A 27,086-nucleotide genomic window follows, 5' to 3' on the forward strand; every position below is an offset into this window, starting at 1 on the left:
CACTCCCTTCTAACCCACCTCTTCTGCAATTCTGTGATAGCACAAGTGCTATAAAAAATAAATTTTTTTCTAGGTATCAGTACAAAGAGGATCTAAGAAAGAAAACAAAAATACTTTTTTTTTGCCTGAATAACCTTATAATGGCCTTAAAAACCCAAATATTGAAGGAATGCTATCTTCAACTTAAGTGTTGCACAGCATGAGTTCTGAAAACAGCCCAGGCTGTGTATTACTGTAAAGGGTTTTAATACTGTTGAACAGCTTGAAGATTTTTTAAAGTGGAATTACAGAATTAATGTCACCAACTCTTAGAAACTTCTCACAATCTCAAAGCTGAAACTTGAACTGCATTTGAAGCACCCACCTGAAGTGCCATTTCTGCAAATTAAATGCAGTGACAGTGACCTCATAGCAGCTGAAGTTTCCAAGAAGGGCAGCTCTTTAGTTTTCCTGCAGAGCCCCTGAGGCCATTCAAGGCATTTAAAACCACAGGGCTGTTGGCTGTGCAGGAGCCTGATGTGCAGGGGCTCACCATGGGTTGGTGCCCCCAGAACATCTAGGTGTGACACTCCAGCTGTAACACCCTAGGCACTGCCACCAAGGCAGCTGTGGTGGGTGGCATCACTCAGACCCTTTGAGCTCCTTCAGCTGAGCTTTAACCTGAGGCACATTCAGCAGGCTGGTGGCTGAGCCAGAGAGCACCCTGCTCCCCTCAGGGCACAGCCACCCTTGGGTGAAGTACTGCAAGACTGGCCAGGCTCCAGGGGTTGACAAAATTTCAAACACACCCTAAAATCTGCAACTTTTGACTCACAGCCACAGAGCTCAGTGATGATGTGCAGTAGTTACTGTGAGTGAGAGTGGAAGATAAAAAATCAAACCAAAAACCACTCACACAAAGAGGAGTTATGCTAGATGTACAAAGCACCATCCTACACAAGACACAAAAATAGTGTTTGCCTGGTGAGAAGTCAAAATGTTTTGCTCTGTGGCTTCATAGATGATGAAAAAGTGGAGTAGTAGCTGATGTGCAACTCCTCTTTCTATTATCTTTTAAAAAACACACAGCAATCTCAAATGAGCTTGTGGGAGCAGAATGGTTCACCAGGCGTGGGGATTTTGAGAGGTAATTTCTAGCCTAGCTAGTGTTGCTTTTCACTTAGTTACAAACTGGAGGTAGCTGTCTATCTGTAGCAAAATATTGTGATCGGTTTATTCAAAATAGTAAAAAAATGCAAAATTGTAAATGGTAATGAGTAGGACACTGTGTTGTTTATGAAAATACCATAAACAGTTCATTAATTATTTTGATTTATTTCCATAATTTGTCTTTTGTCCCCAAAAGTCTGGTTCACACACTACATATACAGGAGAGGAAAGCTGAAATCTCATGATAGAACAAAACAACTTTAGTTTAAAAAACCCAGGAGAATGGAGGAAAGGCTAGATTTTCAGTTTCTGTCAGTTCAGCAGAAGCACAATTACAATTTGCAATAGAGCAGTATCGACTCTACAGAAGAACTGATAGCATTCCTTACTGCCAGAAGAAAATGCCAATGCTACCAAAACCCATTAAATGCCTGCACCTCGCAATCAAAGATACTTTGGTGCATGTGGATGTGTATATACGTGTTTGCTCGTACAGAGAATTCTTTTCTTGGCTACTGTGTGCTTTTTATGGGCACTTGCTCATCCTGTGGTTTGCCAGAAGTAGCCAGGAGGATACGTTAATCCTGTTTGCTGTTGCAAGACTGCCGAACAGATGATTTCTGATGCTCCAGCAATGTGATGGACTTTTCAGAATTTTCCAAGTTTCTCAGCAGAGTCTCTAGGCGCCTTTTGATTTTCTTCTGATCCTCAATGGCACATCCGATGACCACAGACTGAAATTTCTGATCGATGGGTCCGGCTGGCACATCGGACGTGCACGCACCGTAAAGTGACATTAAACGCATTTTGGCGTCTTCCAAATCATCAAGGAGTTTATTGACGATCTCATCAATCATCTTGGTGGCGTGCAGAAGGGATTCCTGCTGCTGCGCGTTACGGATGGTTTCCACGGAAACCTCCACAGTGAGGGTTCGGCCCATCAGGCGATTAGCAGTCAAATTAAGTTCTTCTCTCTCACCTCAATTCAAAACAAAAAAATATTCTTGGTTACAGGCAAATACTTTCCTGTGCAAGTAGCATCATCAAGACACTCAAACTGCTATAACTTAGCAATAAACCAATTTTTTTAAAGTAAGTGAGAATCAACAAGATTTCCAGAAGGCAGAAATAAACTTTTTACATTTGCCCAAGTCATACTTATTTCATACAGTATGATTTGAAATGAGGCATTAAATTCTACTAAAATGTAAGCAATGTTTTTCCACTGCTGACACAATGCTTGCTGTGTCACTTCAAAGCAAAACATACAATATTATGAGGAAACATTCAGTAACAGAACTGGGTCATTAAGAACTTCTCTGCCATTCTGAGGGAGAGATTTAGACAATACCCCAGAAGGCCATAAAGAGAGAACTAGATATAATAAGAGGCCATGAAAAAACTGGTTTTCTGAAAGCATAGCTGATTTTCAAAAGTATGAAACATAGGCTCTTCAAGGGCCAATAAACTAGCAATTAAAAGCACCTAATAATCAGGTTTAGGGAATATATTTAAAGACATGAATCACACAACTACGACAATGATCTTAATCATCCGGTTCTTGCAGACTGTACACTTTGTAGCACTCATGCCTGTCCAGTAGTCAAAATCATTTTCAACTCTGTTATCATCATCATCATCATCATCAATGTCTCTTCCGCAGGAGAGCAATGTTAATCTTGATTTTGAAAATGTATCCATGAACTGAGTGTAGGCTTTCACATACACAGTAGTGACGTTCATGGTACTCCATCCACCTAAACAGCATGGATTTAGTGAAGAGGAGATCTCAAGATAATGAGCGACACTTCAACAACCTCAGCTGGCTCCAATGCTGCACCTTTACCAGCAGCAGAGAGCTGCTCACAGAGTTGCTCCCTAAATGGTGGGCTGATTAGGCTTTGGGTCAGTTGGAGGGTACAGGACAGCAGCTTCTCACCTTCACTGATGTGCCTCATATCCTGGCTGTTCTGTATATTGTGGATCATTTCAAGCAGAATTTCTTTCTCTTGCTCCATAGCAGATGCTGCATCACGGAAAGCCTCTACCCTGTACATGGTTGAACCAAACAAAATGTTTAAATAATAAAATAGCTGTTCACCTATACAGCTGCAAAGAACTCTTATTTTAAACTTCAGCTTAGAGTGAGTACAGTCAGTTCTTAGTTATCCATGAGACAGACTCTGACTTCAGTACCTTCTCTATCTTAACTTCACTTTTCAAGACTCAGTATAATTAAACAAACAAATGGAGGGGCAAACAGAAACAACAACAATTCAATCAGACTTAAATCTTTAATTTTACTGACAGTGCTGTTCTATCCTACTCTGTGGTTATATGGATATGGAGAGCCTGATGGTACTACAGCCCCATAGAAGAAGTCCTGTAGCCAACTGGCAATTATTGTCAGCTGCCTAACTAGGAGAGAAAGGGACTGAGTCCCCATCAGAGAACTTGGCAGTGAGGGTGGCAGCTGCAGGGATGGAGGCAGCAGTGGGCCCTGGCTCCCTGTGTGATCACCAGGCCAGCAAAACCCATAGAATCCACCTGCAAAGCAATAAACGCTTCTGAAAACTGCAATGTGCCAAACCACCCCTTTCACAAAGGAGAAAACCCTGTGAGTGGGACAAAGCTCACACTTTTATTAACATGACAAGGGTTTCCCTGACACAAGTGGTGTGCCTTGGTCACTGGGAGAAGATCCTGGACTGCCTGCTCCCATTTTCAGTGGTGCTTTCCATGGAATGATGCTCACTGTGACTCACACAGGGAGGAAGCTTCTGTGGGAGCAGCTCTTATTTCTGGGCTTGCAAGGAAGCATGAAACTGAGTCCCTCCTGAAACCAGACCCCAACTCCAGTCCCGTTACTGTGCTGAAACTCACATGTAATGCAGTGAGGACAAGGGGAAAGTCCATCAGAGACTGCTGTCCCTGTAACTACTGGGTCTTGGTAAGGTGTTGTTCTGTGCCCACAGCCTGCCCTCCTTGTGGCATAAAATGCAGACTCAGCTCACCATGGGCAATGTGAAACTGCTGCATGAGAAATCTGAGTCCAGTTTCTTAACTCATATCTTATACCTCACCACAGTTCTAAAGAGGGGGCTTTTGCATTCAGCTGAATAATGGAAAAGAACACTGGAGAACTCTAATGCAACACTTTACTTGACCTGATACAAAAAGGGAAATGTCCCACTCCCTTGGCTTTTCTTTGAGAATTGAGGATCTTGCAGAAGACTTTCCAAGCTGGAACTGGCTACAAGAGTTGCACCAAAACCATCAACTCTGCATTCACAGGACGCACAGAAAAGCAAGAGTATCATGTGAACCTGGCTGATGGTTTGAGATGCTTGCAATGCACAGCTTGGGAGGTCTAGCTGCATCACGAGAATCCATCCATCTCTCCTGAAATGTTTATGAAACCTGGCCAGAAAAGGGGAAACAAATCAAAACATTGTTAATCTCTTAGGTGCTCTACACTCTTCAACATTTCTGGGCACTGCCCTGAGACAGCAGTGGCTCGTTGCTGTCTCTGCAGATGAGGGCACATCTCCTGGGACAGAAACAGAGCTGCTGCTCCCTCACAGGCTGGCTGAAGGCAGGTAATTTCAGGGAAACAGCAGTAAGAGAAAAGAGGGTGAAAGCAGAGGAACAGGAGCATTTGAGGATATAGTCACTCTTCACATGCAGCCTGCTCACGATATGATTCTGTTTTACAAAATATTTAGCCTAATTTAATCACTGAAAGCACAGGCTTCAGGTCTTGCCTTTAATGTTTTTTCTGAGGAGGAGTGGGAAAAGTTAATGCAATGCAAATCCAAGAGCAAATACTTTTAATTATTATTTTGGACTGGTTAGTAAGAGCAATGAGGCAGGTGGAGTCATTTCATACTTCAGATGTCTCTATAATTTAGAAAGTCTAGTAATACTTTCAAAATGCCTTGCCATGCCTTTTTATAAAAACTAGTTGCTGGAAAGTTGTAAATTAAAGTTCTGAAGTGCAGACTTTTAATTTTGATAGTTTTTTAAAATCAGATTTTGTATATCATTGTACTGACATAAAAACTGAAGTTCTGTCTTCAGTAGATAGATCAGTCCATGACTTCCAACAGCTTTTCTGGGTTCTAAGAAGAATGTGGAAAAGCTGCATTGCAGAGATGTATCCTGAATTGGTACAATTCTAAAGAGATGCCTAAAATATCACTGCTTCCAAAGGCCAGCTTGGTATGTGAGGTAGGACCTAAAAGCCAAATTTTCAGAAGTAATGTGTACTGCAAAAAAAGAAAAACACAGTTCACCAACTAGAGCTTTGATTGACATTAATTTACTAGAGGTAATATAACCAAATCTTAAGAATTATTTTATTTGCAAAAAATGCTTCTTCAGAATTATTTTTACCATTTCCTAAACTGCAATATAGAGTGCCAAACAACAATGGGACAGGGTCATTTCAGAACAGTGCTCTAGTGGGGAAAAAAAAACCCAAAACCTATGAAAAAAAAAAATGGAAACCAGTTACACTAACTTCAGGAAAATAATGTGTCAGGATCATACCATGCAGTCAGTTCTCATAACTTCTTTCCTAAAATGAATGGTTTCTTAACTTCACAGGTTTCTGTAAATCTTTCCTTTTCTTGTTGGGGGGGGGGGGGGGGGGGGGGTGTAAAAAAAAAAAACAGTTGGGAAGATTTAAACCTCTAACAGAGGTGACTGATGTGGGAAGGCATGGAAACACAATCCAAGTCTCAAAAAAACCAACCAAAGAATAAAAGGTGAATAAAAAAGAACACAAAATACTCGTATTTATTTATAATTGATAACTAGGCATATTATGCCTAGTTATCAATTATTTTGAAGCAGCAGTATGGTCTTTTTTCCTCAGAGATTAAAACCTCCAATCATATTTTTACTTGGATTGTATTTGTTGCTTTGAACATCAAATAAATATTCCATCTATTACCTAACACTGAAAAACACATTCCTTACTTCTGATTTTCCCTGTTTGTGAGCAATTATCTGAGCAATGCCTTTTTTTGCTACATACCATTTACATGAGCAGAGCATTCCCCTGAGAAACAGGTGGACCAGGCTGTGCTTTTGTTTCCAGATGAGAAACTTGACACCTGCTTTCTTAGGACAGCTGCAATAACTGTGTCCTTTAAACTAATGACTGACTTAAACAGCCCACTATTAAAACCCACGTGCTGGAGGTCCAGATAAGCTTTCAAAGGAAATAAGAAACATCCGAGAATGGAGCAGCTTTTTTTCCTGAAATAGAGCTAATCAGGCACACTGGAAGAAGACAAAACAGGGGGTTTCATCCTGGCATCCTCAGCTTCTTCAGCTGAGTGTCCACTCCCAGGTAAGCCGTCCTGTGAACACTGAAATGAATGGTGGCGGAACAGGGTTGATCCAAACAACAAGACAAGAAGTACAAAAAATGAAGATAAAAAATACCCAGTAAGAATCTTACTTACCTCGTGTATCATCACACCTAAAACTGTGTTTTCACTTTACACAACCAACAGAACGCAGTGACTCATAAACAGAGCTTCTGGTCTGGCTTCCAGCTGCTCCTGAGATATCTTGGCAGTCACAGCCACACGAAGGTCCAAGCCCTTACAAGGGGCAAACGTGCCACCTGCCCGGCTCACCACCTCTGCCTCGGGCACTCCCTCCCAAATTAACTCCCCTTCCCTGCTCACTTTCCATACAGAAGAAATGCACTCAGCAAACACCTATCAGGGAGGTACAAAAATACCCCATTACTGTTGGAAAATGAGCTCTCACAGTGGAAAGAAAGGGAGGAAAAGGAAGGCTGTTCAAACTGGAGCAGTTTACAATGCCTTTAAACTGAAGGAAGGTAGACTTAGATTAGGTATTAGGAAGAAATTCTTCACTATGAGGATGGTGAGACACTGGAACAGGTTTCCCAGAGAGGTTGTGGACACTTGGAGGTGTTGAAAGCCAGGCCGGATGTGGCTTTGAGCCACCTGGTCTACTGAAAGGTGCCCCTGCCCATGTCAGGAGGTTGGAACTAGGGGACCTTTAAGGTCCCTCCTAACCCAAACCATTCTGTGATCCTGTGACTTCCAGAGGGATGAGGCTTGCTTCAGAGTTCAGCTGACCTTAAGCAACTTGAGAACTGAGGATTGTTGAGGGTTTTAATTAAAGGCTGTAGTTCAGTTTGACAAATTTTCACTGGTTGTATTAACAAGCAACATCTTGAGGGTCTATAGCAAAACCAAACAAGCTGGAAAAGGAGAAAGTTTGGAAGTTTTTCCTCCTGTCATTCAAATAAATTTGAAATGAAGCATGTTGATTAGTTGTGAATAGGAAAAAACTGTAAGACTTGAGTGACTTTTATCAAATTAGACTTTTTTTTTTTTCTCATTACTATTCCACATTTAGAATTATGGCTGTCTGAAAGAACCACAGCAAACTGGGAAGTTTAATTGAGGGTTTAATTGCTGGCTAACCAAACTGTCTGCTTTGTTTCAGAGTCACTCAGCAAATCTAAAACACATTTTTGCATATTCTCATGCTAATTTTTTGATTATATATTCATCATACGCCTAGACCTGGATGTAAGCAGTGAGACTTGTTTGCAGACAGTGATTTTGTTTAGTCAAATTCAGAGAAGTCTGCAAAGGACTTCAAGGAGATTTAATCAAGCTAAGTGAAAGGCTAATATAACAGCACATCGAGTCCACTCCTGAATAATGCAAAGTAATGCAGGCAGAAAGGGGAAATAAAACTCCTGCATCCCACAGAGCTCTTTTAATTACAGGAAAGTCCTAGAAACATTCTGGGTGGCTCTATGAAAGCTGCTGATCAATATGCAGCTGTAATGAAGGAAAGGGTGTGTTGAAACAGTACCAGAGGAGGTGAATCAGTGGCATTCTGCACATCCATCCACCTCAGAAAGGACACTATGTAATTTAGCAGAGCTGAGAGGACAGGGAAGATGATTAAAGGCAAGGTATCATCTCTCATGAAGCCAAACTGGGAAAAAAGTAAAATGGTATTATTTAGGGAACGTCAAGTAGCAGAAAAAGTTAGGACGTGTCTTGGCACAATTATGAAATTCACATAGTATTTACAATAACTTTGGAAAAACACGCCTCAGCTGCAGAATGCAATGCTGTTCACATTTTATAGTGACACTTTTTAATACACCTCAGAGAGGAGGCAGACACAAACACTACAAGAACATCCACAGCTGAACCAGTAAGTGCGAAGGGAGGTTTGGAAGACAAGAAGCCTCACACGCCAGCATACAGCACTGCAGCTTAAAGGCTTGCCAAAGTCTCCGAGAGCCTGAATGACACCATGTTTTATCCTCGGATTTCCTGCATCTCCCTATAAAACACCTGCCCGCAGGTGCGGGACAGGGGGACAGGGTGGGACGGCAGTCAGGATGCAGCGCGGGCTCGTCCCCGCCGTGTCACAGCTCCAGAGCGCAGCCCCGTCTAAAGGCTCCCCGCGCCCTGAAGGGTTAACAAATCCCAAACAGCCCTTCGCGCTTTCTCTGAAAAACGTCCACTTTCATACATTCTTATAGCTATTCCTATTTTCGTGTATTGCCAGGCCACGCTAACTCACCTTTGAGCAGTAGCTCCCATTTTTAAACTTTGTCCCCCATGAAGGAGAGCCTTTTCCCCCGGGTCCCCTCCAGAAGCCTCGCACCGCCCCCCAGCCGGGGGAGGGCCAGCGGCTCCCGGCCCCCCAGCGCCCGGCCGGGCCCCACCTGAGCTCCAGCTGGTCCAGGTTCTCGAGCAGGCGGCTGGAGCGGTCGGCCATGGAGGTGGAGCGGTAGAAGCGGCCCCGGAGCTGCCCGCCCGACTGCTGCTGCGGCTGCGGCTGCTGCGGCGCCCCCTCGCTGGCCTTGGCGCTGATCCGGGCCTGGGCCATCCCACCCGCCGCTGCCGCCGGCGGAGCCTCGCCGCGGCCGCTCCCTCCCCGCGTCCCGCAGGCGGCGGCGGCGGCCGAATGCCGGCACCTCGCTCATGGCCAAAGAAGGAGCCGCCCCGCCGCCGGCCCCGCGGCCACCCCGCCCCCGCGCCGGGCCCGCGGGCAGCGCCTCACGCAGCGCGGCGGGGCCGCCCCGCCCCGCCCCGCCCCGCCCCGGGGCAGCGGAACCGCCGGGCGGGCCGGGCTGGAGGGACCGCGCTGGGTCAGCCGGGCCGGCCCCTGCCCCCTCTCGAGCGAGGGACACTCCACAACCTCTCTGGGCAATCTGTGCTGCTCGATCGCCTCGACAGTAAACAAGTTGTTCCTATTCAGGTGGAACTTCCCTTCCCGTGCATCAGTTTCTGCCCACGTCTCTTGTCCTATCACTTGGCACCACGGAGAAGAGGCTGCTCCGTCTTCTTGACACCCGTCCTTTGGGTACGCAGTCACATTGATGAGGGCCCCTCTCAGTCACCCCTTCTCGAGGCTGAACAGACCCAGCTCCCTCGGGCATTCCTGGCACGAGAGATTCTCCAGCCCCCTGGCTGGGTTCGCTGCCCCAGGAGCTCCCTGTCTCCCGCCTCTGCCCCCTCGCACACAGCCACGGGGCCGGCGGGGCCGCGCCCGGGGCTGAGGCCGCGCAGCCGAGCGTGCCCGGCAGTGCCCGGCAGTGCCCGGCACCGCAGGGTCACCGCAGGGTCACCGCAGTGTCACCGCAGGGTCACCGCAGTGTCACCGCAGGGTTACTGCGGTGTCACCGCAGGGTCACCGCACGGTCACCGCAGTATCACCGCAGGGTTACTGCAGTGTCACCGCAGTGTCACCGCACCTGCCGCGCAGCGCTCCGGCCCCTGGCCGACACACGGCAGCCTCTGCTGCCCTGCTCCTCGCTGGCACCGCCTGGGGCACAGGCCTGGGCTGTCCTGCTCCAGTCTCCACTCCCCTTTGTGGCAAAAGCAACAAAACCTGGACCAGCCGGGAAGGGAGGAAAAGTGATGCTTTCGATATCTGTATTAGCTTTGTGAGGGAGATGGGAGCTATTGGTATGAGGCTTTGTGTTCCAGAACTGGTCTGTGTGGCTGGTTCATTGGTTTGCTCTTTCATTAAAGAAAACAAGAAACCCACAACTACCCAAAGGTTATTTTTATTTAAGGCTAATTAAACAGTAAACTACAAAACTGAAAACAGTGGAAAGTGCAAAAAAAGGGAGGAGGAAAAATAAAGGGCTTTAAAAATCCAGAAGCTTGACATGAGAGAGAAGTCAAACCAGAGACAGCCCTTAGTGCAAGCAGAACCTAAACAAAATTCCTAAAAAAAAAACAACAACAACAAAAAAAAAAAGGTATTTTGGATACTGCTATACTGCTACTTATAGTGCATCTTTCTCCTGCCAACTGCAAGAGCCCCCTACTACTTGCAGAAAAGCAGCTGTTTCACCAGCTGTTATTGTAAGATTCTACAAAAAAAAGCTTACTGGAAATAAAAGTGGTTTGTATTCTCTTTCTATGCCAGAGAGAAAAGATATATCTATTTAATGGTAGCCAAGGTAGTTGATCTACATCTAGTAATGACTTGTCCCAGGAACGTATTTAATTTGCCTGTATGAAACGGTTCCTTCTTTCTCACAAGCACCAGCAATTCAAGTCACACATAAGTTTTAGTTACCACTACTGTGAGTATTTAAAAAGGAATTTGCTTATCCCAAAAGACGAGGTTTGGGCAAATACCCCATGGCTCTAACAGACCAATTCTTGGCACCCAGCTAAGGGGGATTTTGTTGCACAGGGACACTGTTTTGTATGCTTATCCTGCTGTGATTCAAAATAGCTGTTTTCTCAGGCTCATCCATTCAGAATGATATCATGTCCTGAGTACTCTCGTTAAATTAATTGCCTGAGTTTTCTTTGTTTTACATGGTTGGATAAGCAAGGCTCGTTGCCTGTGAGCTCATGGAAATAGCTTCATTTGAACAATTGTTCCATCCATCTCTCTACAGTCTCTATAGAAGATAATTAAAAACCATTTCCCACCCCAAACAGAACCCATTTGTAGCCATGACACATAGTTTGCTACCATTTATTTCCTAGGATCCTTCTATTCATCCCATGCCAATTTATTAAGCTTCAATTAGATTGGGTTTAAAAAGCAGAAATCAAAGTAGCTGAGCAGCTCTGAACACTTTTTTCCTCCACACGTAAGTAGGGGTTTAATTCCACACAGGTAGAAGTCACAACAGCTGAATCAGAGGCGCAGAACAGCTCTAAGTGTCCAAATGTATCACACGTTACTTACCCTCTTTAACAACAAAAGGACATTACACAAGAAGGAGGAATAGCAAAACTTTGGAAACAAAATGCAAATTTAAAAGTAAAAATAGTCTTCCAGGACAAGTCTTGAAATTACTGCCTGTAAAAACTGGGATATTTTCCCTTTCAGAGGCTTGGAAGGACCTTGAAAACAGCTTTTCCTGCTCTCTAGAGTAAGTTGCCCCCACCCCCTCTATTTTTGCTGAGGTATGTAAAGGGACAATTGGCATCAATTTTCCAAAATAATAACTGGTTGGTCTAGAAAGATTGGAGTGCATCCCTGCAGGAAGGAATGTGATTCACAGCTGAGTTGGAGGAATTTTAAGGACAAAAGGTAGGATTTAATTCTCCTCCTTGCCATCACTGGTGAAGCATGTTCAGGGCTGCTGGTGAAGCCATGCTACATCCCTGTCTCCTCCCATGTCTGCACATCTGTGGTCATGTGAAGGACTGCACAGACCTGCTCTCACTATGGGCACCAGCAAAAACATAAGAAGAGAGTGGGTATCCCATTGTTCCTGCATTCCCATCACAACAGTGAAAACATTGGCTGTCTCTTGTTTAAACTACAGCATTGTAAAGAATGGGTGCTGATTACAAAATAGAGCAATGAACAGAAGTCTCATTCACATGCACAAAGTCCCTTGAGACAGCAGAAAGAGCAACTTTTCCAGGTCTCAGACATCTGATGTAAAAGTCCCAGAGCGAGGGAGATGACCTACACCAAAAGCACTGCAAACTGTAACACTACTAAACAGCACCTTAGTTCCAGCTTTGCCTTATTTCAAATCCTGGTATATGCCTTGTCACATACCCTAATACTTACACATGAGCTGTCATGGAAGAGGATCAAAGAGAAAGTCCACACCCAAGAAATGCCATGCAGGATTATTTTCCTGTCTTCATCTACAGGAATTTAGTATTTTCAAGCTGAAAGAGGGGAAGTTTACGTTAGATACTAGGATGAAATTCTCTTCTGTGAGGGTGGCGAGGCACGGGAACAGGTTGTCCAGAGAAGCTGTGGATGCTTCATTCCTGAAAGTGTTCAAGGCCAGGATGAAAGAGGCTCTGACCAAACTGGTCTACTGGGAGGTGTCCCTCTCCACAGCAGGCTGGAACTAGATGATTTTAAGGTTTCTTCCAACCCAAACAATTTGGTGGTTAAGAACCTTCCTTGTGAGCAGGTATTCTGCTGGAAGCAGCAGTTCCCAGACATGGCTGAAGGATGCATCCATGGCTCAGGCCAGCCAACCAAAACCAGCCTGCAGCCTCTCCGGCACTGCAACAATAGCAATAAAGATGGGCCAACCTGACTTTTCAGGCTGTTTTCCATCAAAACACATCTGCTATCACAGTAGGCTGCCCCCTCACTTCACACCTGCTGAACCTGTGCTGCTGTGTCTCTACTGCTGCTCTTACCAATGCTATTAAAACTAGCCTGGGTTTGCCTCTACATGCTGCAGTTTTTACTGTGTAGGCAAGCCCTGAGGTCCCAGGCTGGTTAGAAGTCTGAATTAAGTCCTCTGTCTCAGGGGCAATCTGAGAGCTGCTATGACCATTTTGGGGCATGCAGCAATTCATTCTCACTTGAGCAGTCGACGATTAAATGAGGCAGTGCATTCTGTACAGCTGCAGATGCTCAGTCTATTGACAGTGGAGCTCTGAGCTGAAAAGCAAAGGGAAGGGCCACCAGAAATTAGGATGTTGCAGCCAGTGAAAGCCAATTTGCAGATTTACAAAAGGAACTTTACATTAAATTTCTATGCATGCAGAGCTTTGCTGTTCAAGTACACACTTGGCATGTTCTTGCCATCTGCCATAAATTTTCTGACTTGTTTACATCCACTTTTAGAATTATCTCAGGCCATATTATTTGACCCAGATTGTTACTACTGAGCACCAAACCCCTTGAACTAAGAATTTCTACAGGAAACTTCAAGGGGTTTAGAAGTACCAAAGAAAAATGCAGATGCAGACTTTTCTAAAGCTGCTTAGCTGGAAAGAATTGCCAGAAAGTATATTCGTGCTAATGTAAGTCAATTTTTCAGAATTAATTTTGAAACAATTAATCATTCATCCTCCTCACCTCTTTCCAATTTACAGCAGTCTCTGTAAACATAGCCAGGACACTGCAAGCAGATGATAGAACACTTTCCTTTTAAGAAAGATGATGGCGCAACTTCATACCTCTATAAACTTCACTATATTTGGTAAAGATTTCATAAAGGTTTGCATTCCATGACCACTACAGGAGCAGTGGTGGTCATTTCTGTATTCCTTGAAGAGCCAAGAAAATTAACCCAACACCCAAAACATACATTCAAGGTAAGTATCTTAAGAGTCTGCTAATCTCTCTTTTTAATATTATTAAGTAACAGAAGTAACCAGGCAGATACAACACTTCAGTGCTCCAGTGACTTTAGTAACAGTTACACTGGCTTATTTGGTGTCTCACCTTGTATCTGAATATGACCAAAAAGGGATTTTGTTTCATAAGAATGTGGCACACAGAGCACCAAACAATTAAGAGCTTTACACCAATCTCAAGTTGTCACAATTTCATTTCTGTAAAACTTAACACATGTGCCACACAGAAATTAGAGCACTGGTATGAACAGCTGGGGGTAGTCATGTAGAGATTAGACTTTTTTCCTCATTAAAGATAAATACAAAGAAGCACTACTGAATTATTTCAGGCTAACAAAGGATGAACTCAAACATCACCACAAAAGCAAACGTTCTTGAAAAGGGCAGGAGAAATAATTTCTAGTACAAATGTACTGGGCAAGTCCCTTTTAACAGACAGGTTGTGCTTGTAAACACAGGCAGATTTCTCAGCACATGAAGGACAAAGCTCAGAAATTTCAGCCAGTTAAACAAGACTCACCAGACCAAACCACTGAATTCTGAAACACATTTACAAGACAACTTTTTCAGTTGAAGGTGTTCAGCCACAAGATGCTGGTGAGTAACAAGTCACATGCCTGTACATGCAGTGTTTTAAGAATCCAATTTTCTCAGTTCTTCTGGAAACAGAAGTATGACAAGCCTATGATGGCAGAAAATTTCACAAAGAAAAATCTGAGTTAAGGGAGAACATCAAAGAGACCAAAATTTTCTTCAAAATGAGGCCAAGTTTCAAGACATTGCTAATTCTGAAGACTACTGTTATAAAAATAATAGAGAAACTAGAACTCTGTTTAGTTGTTTTATAAAAGCCAATGCAGCAATGGTTGGGGATTTGCCACTTGTTTTGGTAAGCAGATGACAAGGCCAATACAATGTGTTTAATACATGGAGCTTCGAGTACACAGAATATGTGTGCACACAGGACTTTTTTTTAATGCAACCAATTAAGTCATGGCCTATCAGAATAAAATATTATGAAAAATAAAGCACATAATCAAATTCTAACACAGCAGACTCTGGAGATCTATCCAGGTTTTAAACACTGTGGAGCCAAAGAACTTTCTCAGACTTTCTCAGAAACATATTTTCATGTGAAAGGAATCTGAAACTTCAGGATCAAAAGCTTCTGTAAGTTAGATGGAGATGCTTTTGAGGATGAAAATTGTTTTCTGTTTCATTCCACTCTGTAACAGAAGCACTTGGGAAAAAGGTGGGAAAATTCTGCAACTGATTTAAGCTAAATACAGCAGTAAATTATGTAGCTAAAGACAACTCAAAATCGGGCTCTCTCAGGAGCAGTGTGAACCACACACCTGAATTTTATCAGAAGTACAATTAATCCAAGACTGGCAGTAGGAAAACAAGCAACAGGCACAAGGGAAAACCGCTAAGAGGTTGTGTTCACCCTGTAACACTTGGGAGTCACACACAAATGCACTGTAAGTGCTCAAACAATTTTCTGGCATTTAAACAGTTTTTTCAAGCTGTATGATTGCTAATGAGCATTAGATAGCTCAGTAGAGTCTTCCTTTATTCTACTTGCTTGGAGATAGCAATTATATCAGAGTAATCATTAGAAATACACCAGTGTCAGTCTCCCAGCTTTTCTAACCATGATGACAAACAGCTGTAGTTATGCTGATTCTTTGGAATAGTGAGAAAAAGCCAGCCCTCCCTACACCATATTCTCCACAAAAAGTATCTACTTGCATAATGAATATTTAAGGATACAGCAGGTAGAAGCAAACTCGCAGGGTGAGTGAATCATAAAGAATTAGGCTGGCATTTTATTACACTGAGATTTCTTACTGATTGACAGCAATCATTAACTGAAGGATAAAAGGCTGGTAAAGCTGGACAGTTTGCATAGGTATTTTTAAACAAAACTGAGAAAGATGACAGATAATTTTAAACACAAATAATTTCACTTAAAGTAAGGACAGTACAAAAATAATTAGCACATTTACATTCATTTATCCAATGCCACCTCTTCATGAACAGAAGAGAGCAAAGACCATAATATACAGAAATATTACAGTTTAAATCTTCTCACATGTATTCCAAACAGAAACTAGGAATTTTATTTAGATTCTCTTCCCTTTAAAAGTTTCTGCTTCAGGTAAGGGAGAGGCAATGAAGTCATCAAACTTTAAGCCATCAAATCCAAATACTCTACCAGTATTGAAAAAACAAACACATTTATAAAAACAAAGCTGGTAAACTAACTGTGCAGCCTGTGGTTCTGATTCGGACATTTATAACAAACAGGACAGAGACAAAATTATGGCCTATGAAGTAAAACTGGCCACAGGCAAGAGTTAGGCCATATGTTCAACAACCCTGGGATCTAAGCTTCTCTTTATAACAAGATTAGCCAGGAAAATCTGAGACAACTGGAGTTTACTATTTTTATCTGTTGCAAAGACCATATCAAAAAGTAAATAAAGACAATGACATTTTGTGACAGAAAAATTAAATACAAGAACCAATTTAAGAAAAGAAACCTGAACAACCAGGAACCCCAAAACACCTAGTAAGACCAGCCTACTAATTAGGCAACAATTTCAAATAGCTAAATTGGAGAGACTTAGTCATCATCTCTTAGAAACAAATATGAAAAGGCTTAAAATTTTATTTTTATCAAACATAACACATTGCAATGAATATGAATAAACTCCAGTATGACAGAGGACATCAGATGATTAATCTAACAATTACAGACATTTCAAAAGTGGCATTTCTGAACCCTTGTAAATAGATGGAACAAGCTTCCATTTTTGTGAGCAGTTCTGACGGCATGGTGTTAGTGTACTGAAGTATCTTCATTTACATTTCCTCAAGGCTCCTTTTGATAGCTTCTTGCAGTTCTACATCTTGCAGTTCTGCATAAATAAAAAAAGATTGTAATGTCAAACTGCTATTGATAACTAGCCATAAACACAACGACCTTAATATTACTACATAAAGCATGAACTTACTTCTGTGGACAAAGTCAGTAGACTACAAAAAAAACCCAAGAAACAGATAATATTTTCTCTCCTTGTTTTATGCTATCTTTTCAACACTATAAAATGTGGAAAGCACCTTTACAACTTTTCACTGTATTAATCAGGAGCAGCCCAATGATTAGTTTAAGACCATAATTGCAACTATGTATTTACTGGTCAAACTAATAGCAAGATAAAATCCCATATGTATGCACAAAAAAAAATAAATCACATTAAAACAAAAAACCACAGACGCATGACAAGCAGAGAGGTTTCAGTATTTTCATTCCAGTTCCTTACCCAGAGATATGCCCATACCTACATTCTGACTTGGCACCAGTGTTGTCACTCTTACTAGGCAGTCCAGAGAAGAAGATAAAAAGTAATTCTCAGCAGTAAGAATAGTCTAGATCAGGGCTGTAACAGTTTTCATGGTGGGGAGGAAAATTGCACTGCACCCATCTGACTTCTTAACAATCTCAAACAGCTTTCATAATACTCAAAAAAGAAACTCTGCTTTTGCATTACATTGAGGTTGTTTTGGGCACTAATTGTTTGGTGCTAGTGATCAAATGCCATAAATTTGACAAGGTTTGTATATACAGCAAATATTAATATCAATAACAGCTGGAAAAATTAAAGCAGCTTTCAGACACACTGTCATTCATGAATTATTAATCTTCTGCTTTAGGAGGACACAAGCATATCCTATTAAAAAGAAAAATCTTGTCTATTCTTATGAAAAAGGAAATAGAATTTTAAAACTTTAATAATTGTTGAGCTGTTGTATGCGAGGATGAGATTTGGAACAGAGATCAAATCACTGACTGCTCTCTCATGCATCTGTAATATCCAGAACTACTGATAAAAGAGAGCTGCTTAAAGAAAAATACTACATGCTCACAGAAACAAACGAAACCAAAAAAAAGACAGAAAACCATTTGCAGACAACTGCTTGCATTAAAATATGCTATTTAGCCACTAAGCCTGTGCAAAAATACAAAATAAGGTCCAAGCTGTGACTCATCTGAAGCCAGGCTGCTTCATTAAGTGCCTCTGCACTTCACAGATGCCTCTGCACTGCAGCATCACAAGTGGGACCTCCTGCATGCACCAAAGGGCACTGCTATCTCAGTATTAGGGGGGCCTGAATGCACCAAACTTTCAGTGCTGGAGATGAATGCTGGACATTTAACAACAGTGTTTAGTAACAGCTAGTAAACTTACAACTGAATAAATTCTGGGAACATAAGATTCAGTAGTCAGTTTTATCACTGAGCTTGTACAACTTTTTTGTGGTTTTTTTTAGTTTATTTCCATTTAGTGGAAGGGCAGAATCAAGTCTTTCAACAATAAATTATTTTCAAAGTACACTGTGGTCTGTCACCAAAAATGTATGACTACATTGAACACCACCAGAAAACTCAACAGCAAAAGGATGAAAACCATTTCAAATAATGTAAGATATGACGTGAATGGACAGATGTGATCCTGGTTCAACCTTGACCATAACTCTACAGCTCTTACTGGAGAACAGAACGCTTTATTGTGAAATTATATCTAAACTTGAATTATTTATTCAGGAGTTCAACTATTTAGTCAATAGCTCTGCTCTGGGAGAACACAGTCATATTAAACTGGTACAAAGTGAACTCAGTCAAGTCCTGATTGGCTCCCTGTGGTGTCCAATGAAATAGATTTTTAGTTTGCTGGCATACTTTTCAGATTAGGAATTTTTTTTTTTATAACTCATCATAGCATTCTTCACTACTCAAGACTGCCCAGCATAGTTTAGAGAGTATTCCTAACAGGTCACTTACTGTAAAACTGATTGCAAGTTTAGTTTCTCTATCTTCCATAATTAATACTGCTATTGAACACAGAAAAGAAAAAAATGACAGACCTTCCTGTTTCTTTGTTTCTTCTAAGCTCTGCTTCACTGTTTCTTTCATATCTTCATCCTCTTCACTATCTGACCCTTAAATGCACAAATGAAATAAATTACACATTGCTTCTAATAAAGGTATTAACAGACTCTCTTGCATTTCTCTTACTGTAACAACTGATTCAAAGAGTGCACTTGTTATGATCTAAAAAAATCAAGATAAAAGTACATTACAGTGGTAGTTTAAGACAGCAACTCAAGAGACATTTATTTTTCAGCTACCTCCTTCCCCTTCTCTCTACAATTTAGAGGCAGATTGCTTCAATTTTTTATTATGTTAAAGCAGTTACAAGAATTAATAGGTGCAGAAGCTACAGTGTCTGCTGCATTTGTGTTTTTTTTTAATATTCAGTTATTAAAAATTACTCACTTTCTATCATCAATTACTTACTTTCTATAAAATGTATCAAGGATTTAATTATGGGAAGGAGTGCTTTAGCATGTCTCTGCCTACATGTGACTACAGCTGTGTTTTATTGTCCAAATACTGCATTTGAAGAAGGGAATACTAAAACTCAATTGAGCAGTGCAATTCAGCAGATGCTGCTGTTCAAGTCTCATGTAAGCAGAAGGCTGATAGACTTATAATTTATCACAACTCAACCCAGCCGAAACTCCACAACTTTTCCCTTTCTTAATAACACTCTTCACAGGCTGGTTTCCAGCTCCAGAAGGATGACTTTATTTTGAAGTGTTTAATGCACCTGAAGTAGTGTGGGGTTTGTTTGGTTGGGTGGTTTAGTTTTTTGTTGGTTGGTTTTCCCCCCATTAAACAGAGGCACAGAAAAGTACAGGTTAAAAGCCAAGCCAATGAGTCACATTATGCATTCATGCTCTGCTACAGGCTATTGCTATTTTGGGAGATGGTCTCTGTAAGGAGGTCTTACAGTATTAGCAGTCAAAAAGGTCTCCTGCAGTCACACCAGCAGAAGCAGTCCCTTAAAGTCATCACATTTATTAATACATCAATGTATTACTGATTACATTAACCAGCAAAGAACTTTCTGATATGGCCATCTAACTTACTGACTGTGTGACTTCTGCCATTTTGAATTACTCAGCTTAGCTATTCAAATTGTCAGGTATGCTTCCAAAATTTGTTTTCAAACCTCTGACACACAACCTGTTTGAGCAGACCTTGCTGACTTTCCCAATTCTAGGAATAAAAATTCCAACAGCTGGTGTTAAACGGTGATCAGCAGTCCAAAAATATGCCAGAAATAGATAGTTAAAATGGTATTTCTCCACTCACTTGGCAGACTGACTGTGAATTCTTTTTGGAGTTACCACTATTTCTGAGCAGAAGAGATTCTAATTTTTACATCATTTTCCAAAGCAAAGGAAAGAAAAATCCACACCCCCTCATCCCCCAAAGCAATCACTACAATTACTAATGAAAGGGAGGAAAAAGTGCAAAGGAAAGACTTTTTGCAAGTGGCTTCTCCCTTATTAACTATGCTTTTAATCTTCCAGCCTGGAAGACACGTCAGACCGCTCTAAAAAGTTTTATACCTGTTAGAGGTGGAACAGTTGAAGTAATCACTCCCTCACTCAATTCTTGGTTTAGTACACATGACTTAAAAACATTTCCAGGGATGGGGCATCCACAGCTTTTCTGGCCAACTGGTCAAATGCCTCACTACCCTCAGAGTAAATAATTTCTTCCTGCCATCTAATGCAAATCTTTTAGCACTAAATCATTTCTCCTTGTCTTGTCACTATCTGCCCATGTAAAAAGTCCTTCTTTATTATAAGGCCCCTTTAAATACCGGAAGGTCACAATGTGGTCTCCTCAGAGCCTTTTCTCCAACTGAACAACTACAACACTCTCAGCCTTTCTTTCCAGCTCTCCAATCATCTTTGTGGCCTCCTCTGGACCCATTCAAACAGATCAATGTCCTTCTTGTACTGAGGACCCCAGAACTGGACATGGCACTCCTTGTGGGGTCTCATGAGGGCAGAGGAGAGGGGCAGAATCCCCTCCCATGACCTGCTGGCCACTCCTCTTTTGATGCAGCCCAGGATGCTGTTGGCCTTCTGGGCTGTGACTGCACACTGTTGGCTCCTGCCCAGCTTTTCATCCATGAGACCCCAAAGTCTTTCCCCACTGGTCTGTTCGCATGCAGCTCTTCTCCCTGGCTGTACTCATGTCTGGAATTATCCCCACCCAGGTGCAGCACCTTGCACTTGGCCTTGTTGAACTCCATGAGGTTCTCATGGGCCCACTCCTCAAGTTTGTCAAAGTCTTCCTGGATGACATCCCATTCTTCAGGTGTGCTGACTGCACTGCTCAGCTTCATGTCATCTACAAACTTGCAGAGGGTGCCCTCAATTCCACTATCTGTGTCACTACTAAAAAGACTGAAGAGCACTGGTCTCAAGACAGAGCCCTGGGGGTCACCATCTGTCACCAGCCTCCACTTTGACATGGAGCCACTGACCACAGCTCTCTGGCTATGTCCATCCAGCCAATTCCTTATCCACCAGTTAAGTCCACCCATCAAATCTACAGCTCTCCAATTTTGAGATAAGGATGTAGGATGGTGTCAAGACCTTACAGAAGTCCAGGCAGATGACATCACAGCCTCCCTTTGTCAAGCATTGCAATTGCTCCATCATAAAAGGACATCAGACTGGCCTAGGCAATGCCATAGAATGGTGGAGATTGGAAGTGACCTCTGGAAGTCATATTGTTCTCCCTCCTAGCTCAATCAGAATAATCTACTACCCAGGATTCTGTCCAGATAGTTTTTGAGTCCTACTGGAAAAACAATGTAGAGGGATGCTCTAAACTTATTAGATAAGACCTTACTGAATAAAGTGAAAGGATCACCTTCCTCAACCTCCTGGGAACAATATTCCTAATGCAGCCCAGGGTACTGCTGGACCTCTTAGCCACCAGAGCACACATTAGCTCATAGTCAACTTGGTGTCCACCAGGACCACCAGGTTCTTCCCTACAAAGCCATTTCCCAGCTGGTTGATTCCTGGTCAGCATATACTGATGCTGTTTCTCCCCAGATGCAGAACTCTGCACTACCCTTTGCTGAACTTCATGAGATTCACTGTCAGCCCACTTCTCCTCTGCCAAGGCTCCTCCACCTCCTGTGGTGTATGAACTGCCACTCCTAGTTTTGTCTCATCAACACACTTGCTGTAGGTATACTCTGCCCCATCATCTAGGTCATTAACAGACGTTAAAAAAGGATCAGCCCCTGTACTAGGACACAGCTGACTCCTGACCCCCATGCCACTGATCTCCACGTTCCAGGTCAGGCTGTTCAGCCAGTTTTCACTCCACCTCAGTTTTCTCATCCAGCCCACACTCCTTCAGCATATGCTCCTGATACTGCTGGCATCTTTTAATGAAGAATATTTAATATGAGAAACCAGGCATGTCCTGTCCCTCTTGTTAAAATGCTCAGCACATGCTATAGCTCTCAACTCCTTTGGTGTCAGAAGAAAAGCAGCTGCCCAGTTTCAGAGGCAAGAGATCTTAAGATCTCTTGTACTATTCTATAGTACATTTTGTCAAATACACATCAGGTAAGAACTTCTGATTGTACCTGTTCTTTCAAAAGAAATCCTACTGCTCACTATTGTCCTCACATACTGATATATTCCTGCTGGAAGAATGAGGAATGCAAACTCTGGATGAATATAGAACTCAGAGTGATTTTTTTGACATTTCGTGTCACTCAGAAACGTGTTCTGGGGAGAGACCAGTAACTTTCACAGAATGTAAGCGCCACCCACTGTCCTGCCACCAAAGCACCACAGCTTGAATTTGGATTAGCTGCCCACACAGCTCAGGGTAATATCCCCCCACTACATCTTCTTCTATATCCCCCTAATAATCTTCTTTTGCAACCTCCCCAGTCACCACCAACCCTTTCATCATTTCCATCAGGTTTGCCACCAGAGACTCAATTACCCTTCCCAGCCTTCCTCTTGTTCCCTTACCACACAACACAGCTCTTGTCTACTATACAGTCTCACCTTCACCACCCTCCTAAAACATTCCTCCACTTCCCACCTAAAACACTCCTTCTCTTCATCTTTTCAGTAACTCCCAATCTCATATGCCCCTTTCCCATTCCAATGTACAGTGGCATTCACATCACACTATCTCTCCAACCACTGACCCTTCTCCTTTTACAGCTGCTGTCTGGAGCTACCTTATCAATACCATTTGTTAACTCAGTCAGGATCCCAGGAATTTCTTAGCCAAAATCTTTAGATCAGTACGCCACCCTTACCTCTGTTAACCATGTATGCCTTTTAAAGGTATGTGTAGCCATGCTGCCTTTTAAAATACTTTCCTTAGCTTCTAGAATATTTTCTTTCATTCTTTTTTTTCACATGCCCCTGGAAGATCCTTCTCACATACTCTTCCCAATACTTACTGCTCTAATCTCTCTTCATATTAATATAATCTGTACAGCTACTCCCTGCTGAGGGTTACCACCTCTCTTCCTCCATGCAAAGCAAGCTTTGCTCTATGTATCTCTGACTACAGTTGCTCATTCAAATTTAGGACAAATAAAAATAAAAGCTCTCAAGCTGCCACTCTCCTCCAAATGCATTTCTTGGAAACTGAGGCCAATATAATGATAGTCACTCAGGCTTTCGTCTAACCTTTACCTTAGACTCCTCTCTCAAATTCAAAGCCAGATTTAAGCTAAACCTCAAGAATTTTTTTTGTACAATCTCAGTGGTGAAGTCTTCCCAGTTCATCCACTTGCTTACAATTATTGTTCAGACTCATTATCTTAGGTCTCAGTACATCGCCTTCTCCCTAAGGCATACACATACAAGAGATGCCACTGACATACCAAACCCAGTAGTAACTTCCTGCTGCAGCAAACACAAGGTTACAACTGAAGGGTGCCTTTCTTAGCACTCTCTACTGCAATAAGCTGTGGCTGCTACAATAAAGGAATATATTACTAGAGAAACTATAATTCATTCATGGTGCATCACTCTGCAGATGCTCGTGCCCTTCACATTCAGGAAAGTGGAGGCTGGAGGCTGTGATTTGCAATCTGTGTTAACTAAAGGTTTGGAAAAACAGAGACAGGGCAGATGTAGGATTAACACTGGACCTCAAACTGGACTACACACAGATGTTTACCCATAAAATTCTTCATCATGGAGAAGTAAAGCAGCTATTCTCAATGTTTTTTCTATAGACTTATTTTTCTGTCCTCTTAAATTATTTTTTGGCTGTAGGTAAAACTAAAGGTTTTGGGCATAGTTGGAGCTAGGAAGCTTGGGAGCATTCATTAAAATGAACCAGAATCCTGTTCTTCCAAATGTAAAAACTCTCACAGAAGCTGCATTTGGTAGTACTTAAACACTTCAGCCAAGAGTAGCAGGTAGATGTAGGTTGGCAACTCCATTTGTGCCCAGTGAAATGTACTTTATGGTCAGTGAAAGAGGTATGGTGGCTGTTTGGCAGACAACACTACATGCAGTATACCACTGACTCTGACAGGCTCATGAGACAGACTGGCTCTTCAAAAGAAAGGACAAGAAATACTTTCAAAAATTTGTTCTTATTATTTAAATGAGTCTGTTTTACATAAGAGCTCAGTCACTGAAGGATCTCATTTGAACATAATTGGAAGAAATACAGTTAAGCTAAAGACATCCACTTACACAAAAATAACTTGTCAACCAAAAAGCTAAGCCATTCCTGTCAGTGTCCAGGTGGATATGATGACCAGAACTTACTATCAACTTTGCCCTCAACATTGTCCAGCACTTATTATAAGTGTACTTTCAACACACAGGATATCATCAAGACATAGACAATGGAATAATAGCTTTCTGCACACTACAATTTTTTTTTTATAAAGGAAGACATTGAAAACTCTTTTCTGCCCTTCCCAAACCACTCAGTTAATATACATGAAGCTCTTGTCATATGTTATGACTTCGGCATAAAAACAAAACCTTCTTCATTTATGAACTCAGGCTTAGCAGCAGCAGTGAACAAGTAAGAATGCCTACTCTTTTCATACCTCAAAGAAAGTTCAAGCATCTTCTCCAGCCAAGGGTTTCCTATAGTAACATACAATTGGTATTGTATTGCAACATATGCAGAAAATTTTATTTTTATTACTTTAAAATAAACACAGTAAAACAGCTCCCATAGCAGTTGTGCTGGTAAAACAGTTCACAAGATGCACCTGTCAGATTGCCACATCCAAACACAATCCAGGTGCTCAGAAGTTAATGATAGCTGTCAAGGCGATTTAGGGAAAGAGCTTTTTAATTTTGCAGCTCATCCAATACCAACAACGGTCTGATATTTTTCAACATGATTCCCTGTCCGGTTTCTCACTTACTTCTCTCTCCAGAATAATAGCCATAGGCTTGAGAAAGTCACAAAGCAAGCAATTCTTGTTTGCATTTCCTTATACTCAGCTGCGTTTCTGTAACAGGTCAACAAGTTATACCAGCCTATGATACACTGCATGAATTTCCACCTCAACCCTCCAATACTGGTTTTGCCACATTAAGATTTGCAAATGATGGCTGATGCTGCTAAGTCACACAATATGTGTGTATTATGTGGTGGTTTTATCTTTTTAAAGGAAAACTTTATAAACTCTTGGTAACAACATCATCCCAAAATGCAGCAAATACAGACCTATTACCCACAGTGAATTCTCTAATATTCTGTTTTAATATATGACAGATACACAAAGGCAGCTCTGGCTAAAAAGGGCCCCCCTTGCTGACACTGACTAAAAAAGGGGACAATTCTGTTCCACAAGTTTGCTAAGGAATGCTAACAGCCCAAGAATAATGTGCCATTCCATCAGTTTCCTGTTAAAGGATTTTTTTTAAATAATGACCACATGTGCAACTTAAGTGGAATGCACAATGAGCAGCTAGCCAGCGAGTAAAGGTTTGCAGCCTCCAGGTAGGGCCAATTACTGTAATAGTAAATATTAATGTAGTAAAGGACATTGAAAGAAGTGTTAAATGAAGAAACTTCTAATGCCTGGGGTGGCCAGAAAACTCTGTAAGCACATTTTCTGTATCAAAAGCACTTAAATAAATTCCAGTTCACCGCATATAATTATTTTTTTCCAGAAAGCTATTTAGTTATCCTATTTTTTTCCCTTTTATGAGTCAATGACAATTCATCACTCAGAGACAGCACTCCACTTTAATCTTCTTTGTGGAACAGCAGTACCATGTTATAGTTCTCATAAACCTGTATCAAGACTAGCAGTGTAAATTTTCATAAAACAGTTTAGGGCTAATTCAGAAACAACTTTCTCCAATATTCTATGAATTTACAACCCTCCAGAACCATAACAAGAAGCCAGAAAAAGCAAAAATGTCTACAGAGAAATGTCAAGTCTTCCAGGAAAAAGCAAAATACTTTTAAATGCTGTTAAGTATTAAAACTCATCTCAGCTCTGGTACCCTTTGCATGAAAATGAGCTGGCTTAATCCTCTTCAATTCTCCTATATAAAACCAATGTGATCATTTTAGCACCCCATTAGAATCTGGCACTCTAGAGAACTTAAAAACTTCACTGAGATTTTTTTCTCCAAATGGGTGTGTGAGTTGTGCCAGTGAAGACAATTATCAAATGATAGCAAGTAGCCAGGAGGTCCAAGTTAAAATAGACAAAAGTATTTTGAGAAATAATTATGCTTTAGCAGGGTCACATTTGTTTCAGGCACAGAATAAATCAAGCCAAACAGATCTGAGTACAAACTGATAACTATTCACACAAGAGTGCTTTAAACAGCTTCTCTTGAACCAGAAAGGAGTTTTCAGACTCAAACATTAGTTTTGTCTCCTGCTAGAATAGAAAATACAGGGATGACAGAGCTTTTTATATTGAAAAAAATGCTTAATTAAGTCTGTTTTCAAAACATACCCAAGCATAGTGATTTTCTGACATATTATTCATTGAAATGCCATTACAATACAAGAAGCACCAAGCAACAGTTTATGTTACCAGTTAAGTGTTCTATTTTTCATTGGAAAGAACTATCAGTTTACTGGAAAAATTGTGTTTACTTTCTACCTTTTGTGGTATCTGAAATGCTGTTTAGCAAGGCACACATCATATCTCCTTCAATTTGGTGAGGATTCAGGATGCGAGCTGACCGTTGGGTCATTTTAAATTGGCTTTCCAGTTCCAGGAAGCTTTTGTCTCCAGAAAGAATAGTGAAAGGAATTTGCTTGGGCAGGTGCTCATCCAGACGACCAGCCTATACAAAACAAACAACAAGTGTTGAACAGAAATCATGTTTTTATCTCATCGCATTTAGCTAGCTTTTCATCGCAAAGTTTTCTACAGCAAT

The 27,086-nt window shown here is 41.7% G+C and overlaps 2 protein-coding genes across 4 annotated transcripts in view; both read right to left on the reverse strand.

The window, feature by feature from the left end:
• Positions 1-1,294: 1,294 nt before the first annotated feature.
• On the reverse strand, positions 1,295-9,153 carry BAG2 (BAG cochaperone 2). The gene is made up of 3 exons (XM_021551112.2): positions 8,897-9,153; positions 3,089-3,198; positions 1,295-2,128 (listed from the first exon to the last, which is right to left on the reverse strand). The coding sequence occupies exons 1-3, from the start codon at positions 9,058-9,060 to the stop codon at positions 1,728-1,730; spliced, it is 675 nt and encodes a 224-aa protein (XP_021406787.1). The 5' UTR covers positions 9,061-9,153; the 3' UTR covers positions 1,295-1,727.
• A 4,593-nt stretch (positions 9,154-13,746) lies between these two features.
• ZNF451 (zinc finger protein 451) overlaps positions 13,747-27,086 on the reverse strand; it is a 36,212-nt gene continuing 22,872 nt past the window's right edge. For all 3 annotated transcript variants that reach the window (XM_031504424.2, XM_021551281.3, XM_021551282.3), the window contains exons 13-15: positions 26,807-26,993; positions 18,705-18,779; positions 13,747-16,696 (exon numbers count right to left, since the gene is read on the reverse strand). In XM_031504424.2, the coding sequence (XP_031360284.1) occupies positions 16,641-16,696; positions 18,705-18,779; positions 26,807-26,993 (318 nt within the window). In that variant the 3' untranslated portion in view covers positions 13,747-16,640. The remainder of the gene's footprint in view (positions 16,697-18,704; positions 18,780-26,806; positions 26,994-27,086) is intronic.

This window comes from Lonchura striata, chromosome 3 (assembly GCF_046129695.1).
Source record: "Lonchura striata isolate bLonStr1 chromosome 3, bLonStr1.mat, whole genome shotgun sequence".
In the NCBI taxonomy this organism is placed as follows: domain Eukaryota; kingdom Metazoa; phylum Chordata; class Aves; order Passeriformes; family Estrildidae; genus Lonchura; species Lonchura striata.

Coding starts and splice junctions, on each gene's coding strand:
- BAG2 (XM_021551112.2), bottom strand. CDS start 9,060: ATGGCCCAGGCCCGGATCAGCGCCAAGGCCAGCGAGGGGGCGCCGCAG. Junction 3,199..8,896: donor CTGGACCAGCTGGAGCTCAG/GTGGGGCCCGGC, acceptor AACCATGTACAG/GGTAGAGGCTTTCCGTGATG. Junction 2,129..3,088: donor TATGAGGCACATCAGTGAAG/GTGAGAAGCTGC, acceptor TTTTGAATTGAG/GTGAGAGAGAAGAACTTAAT.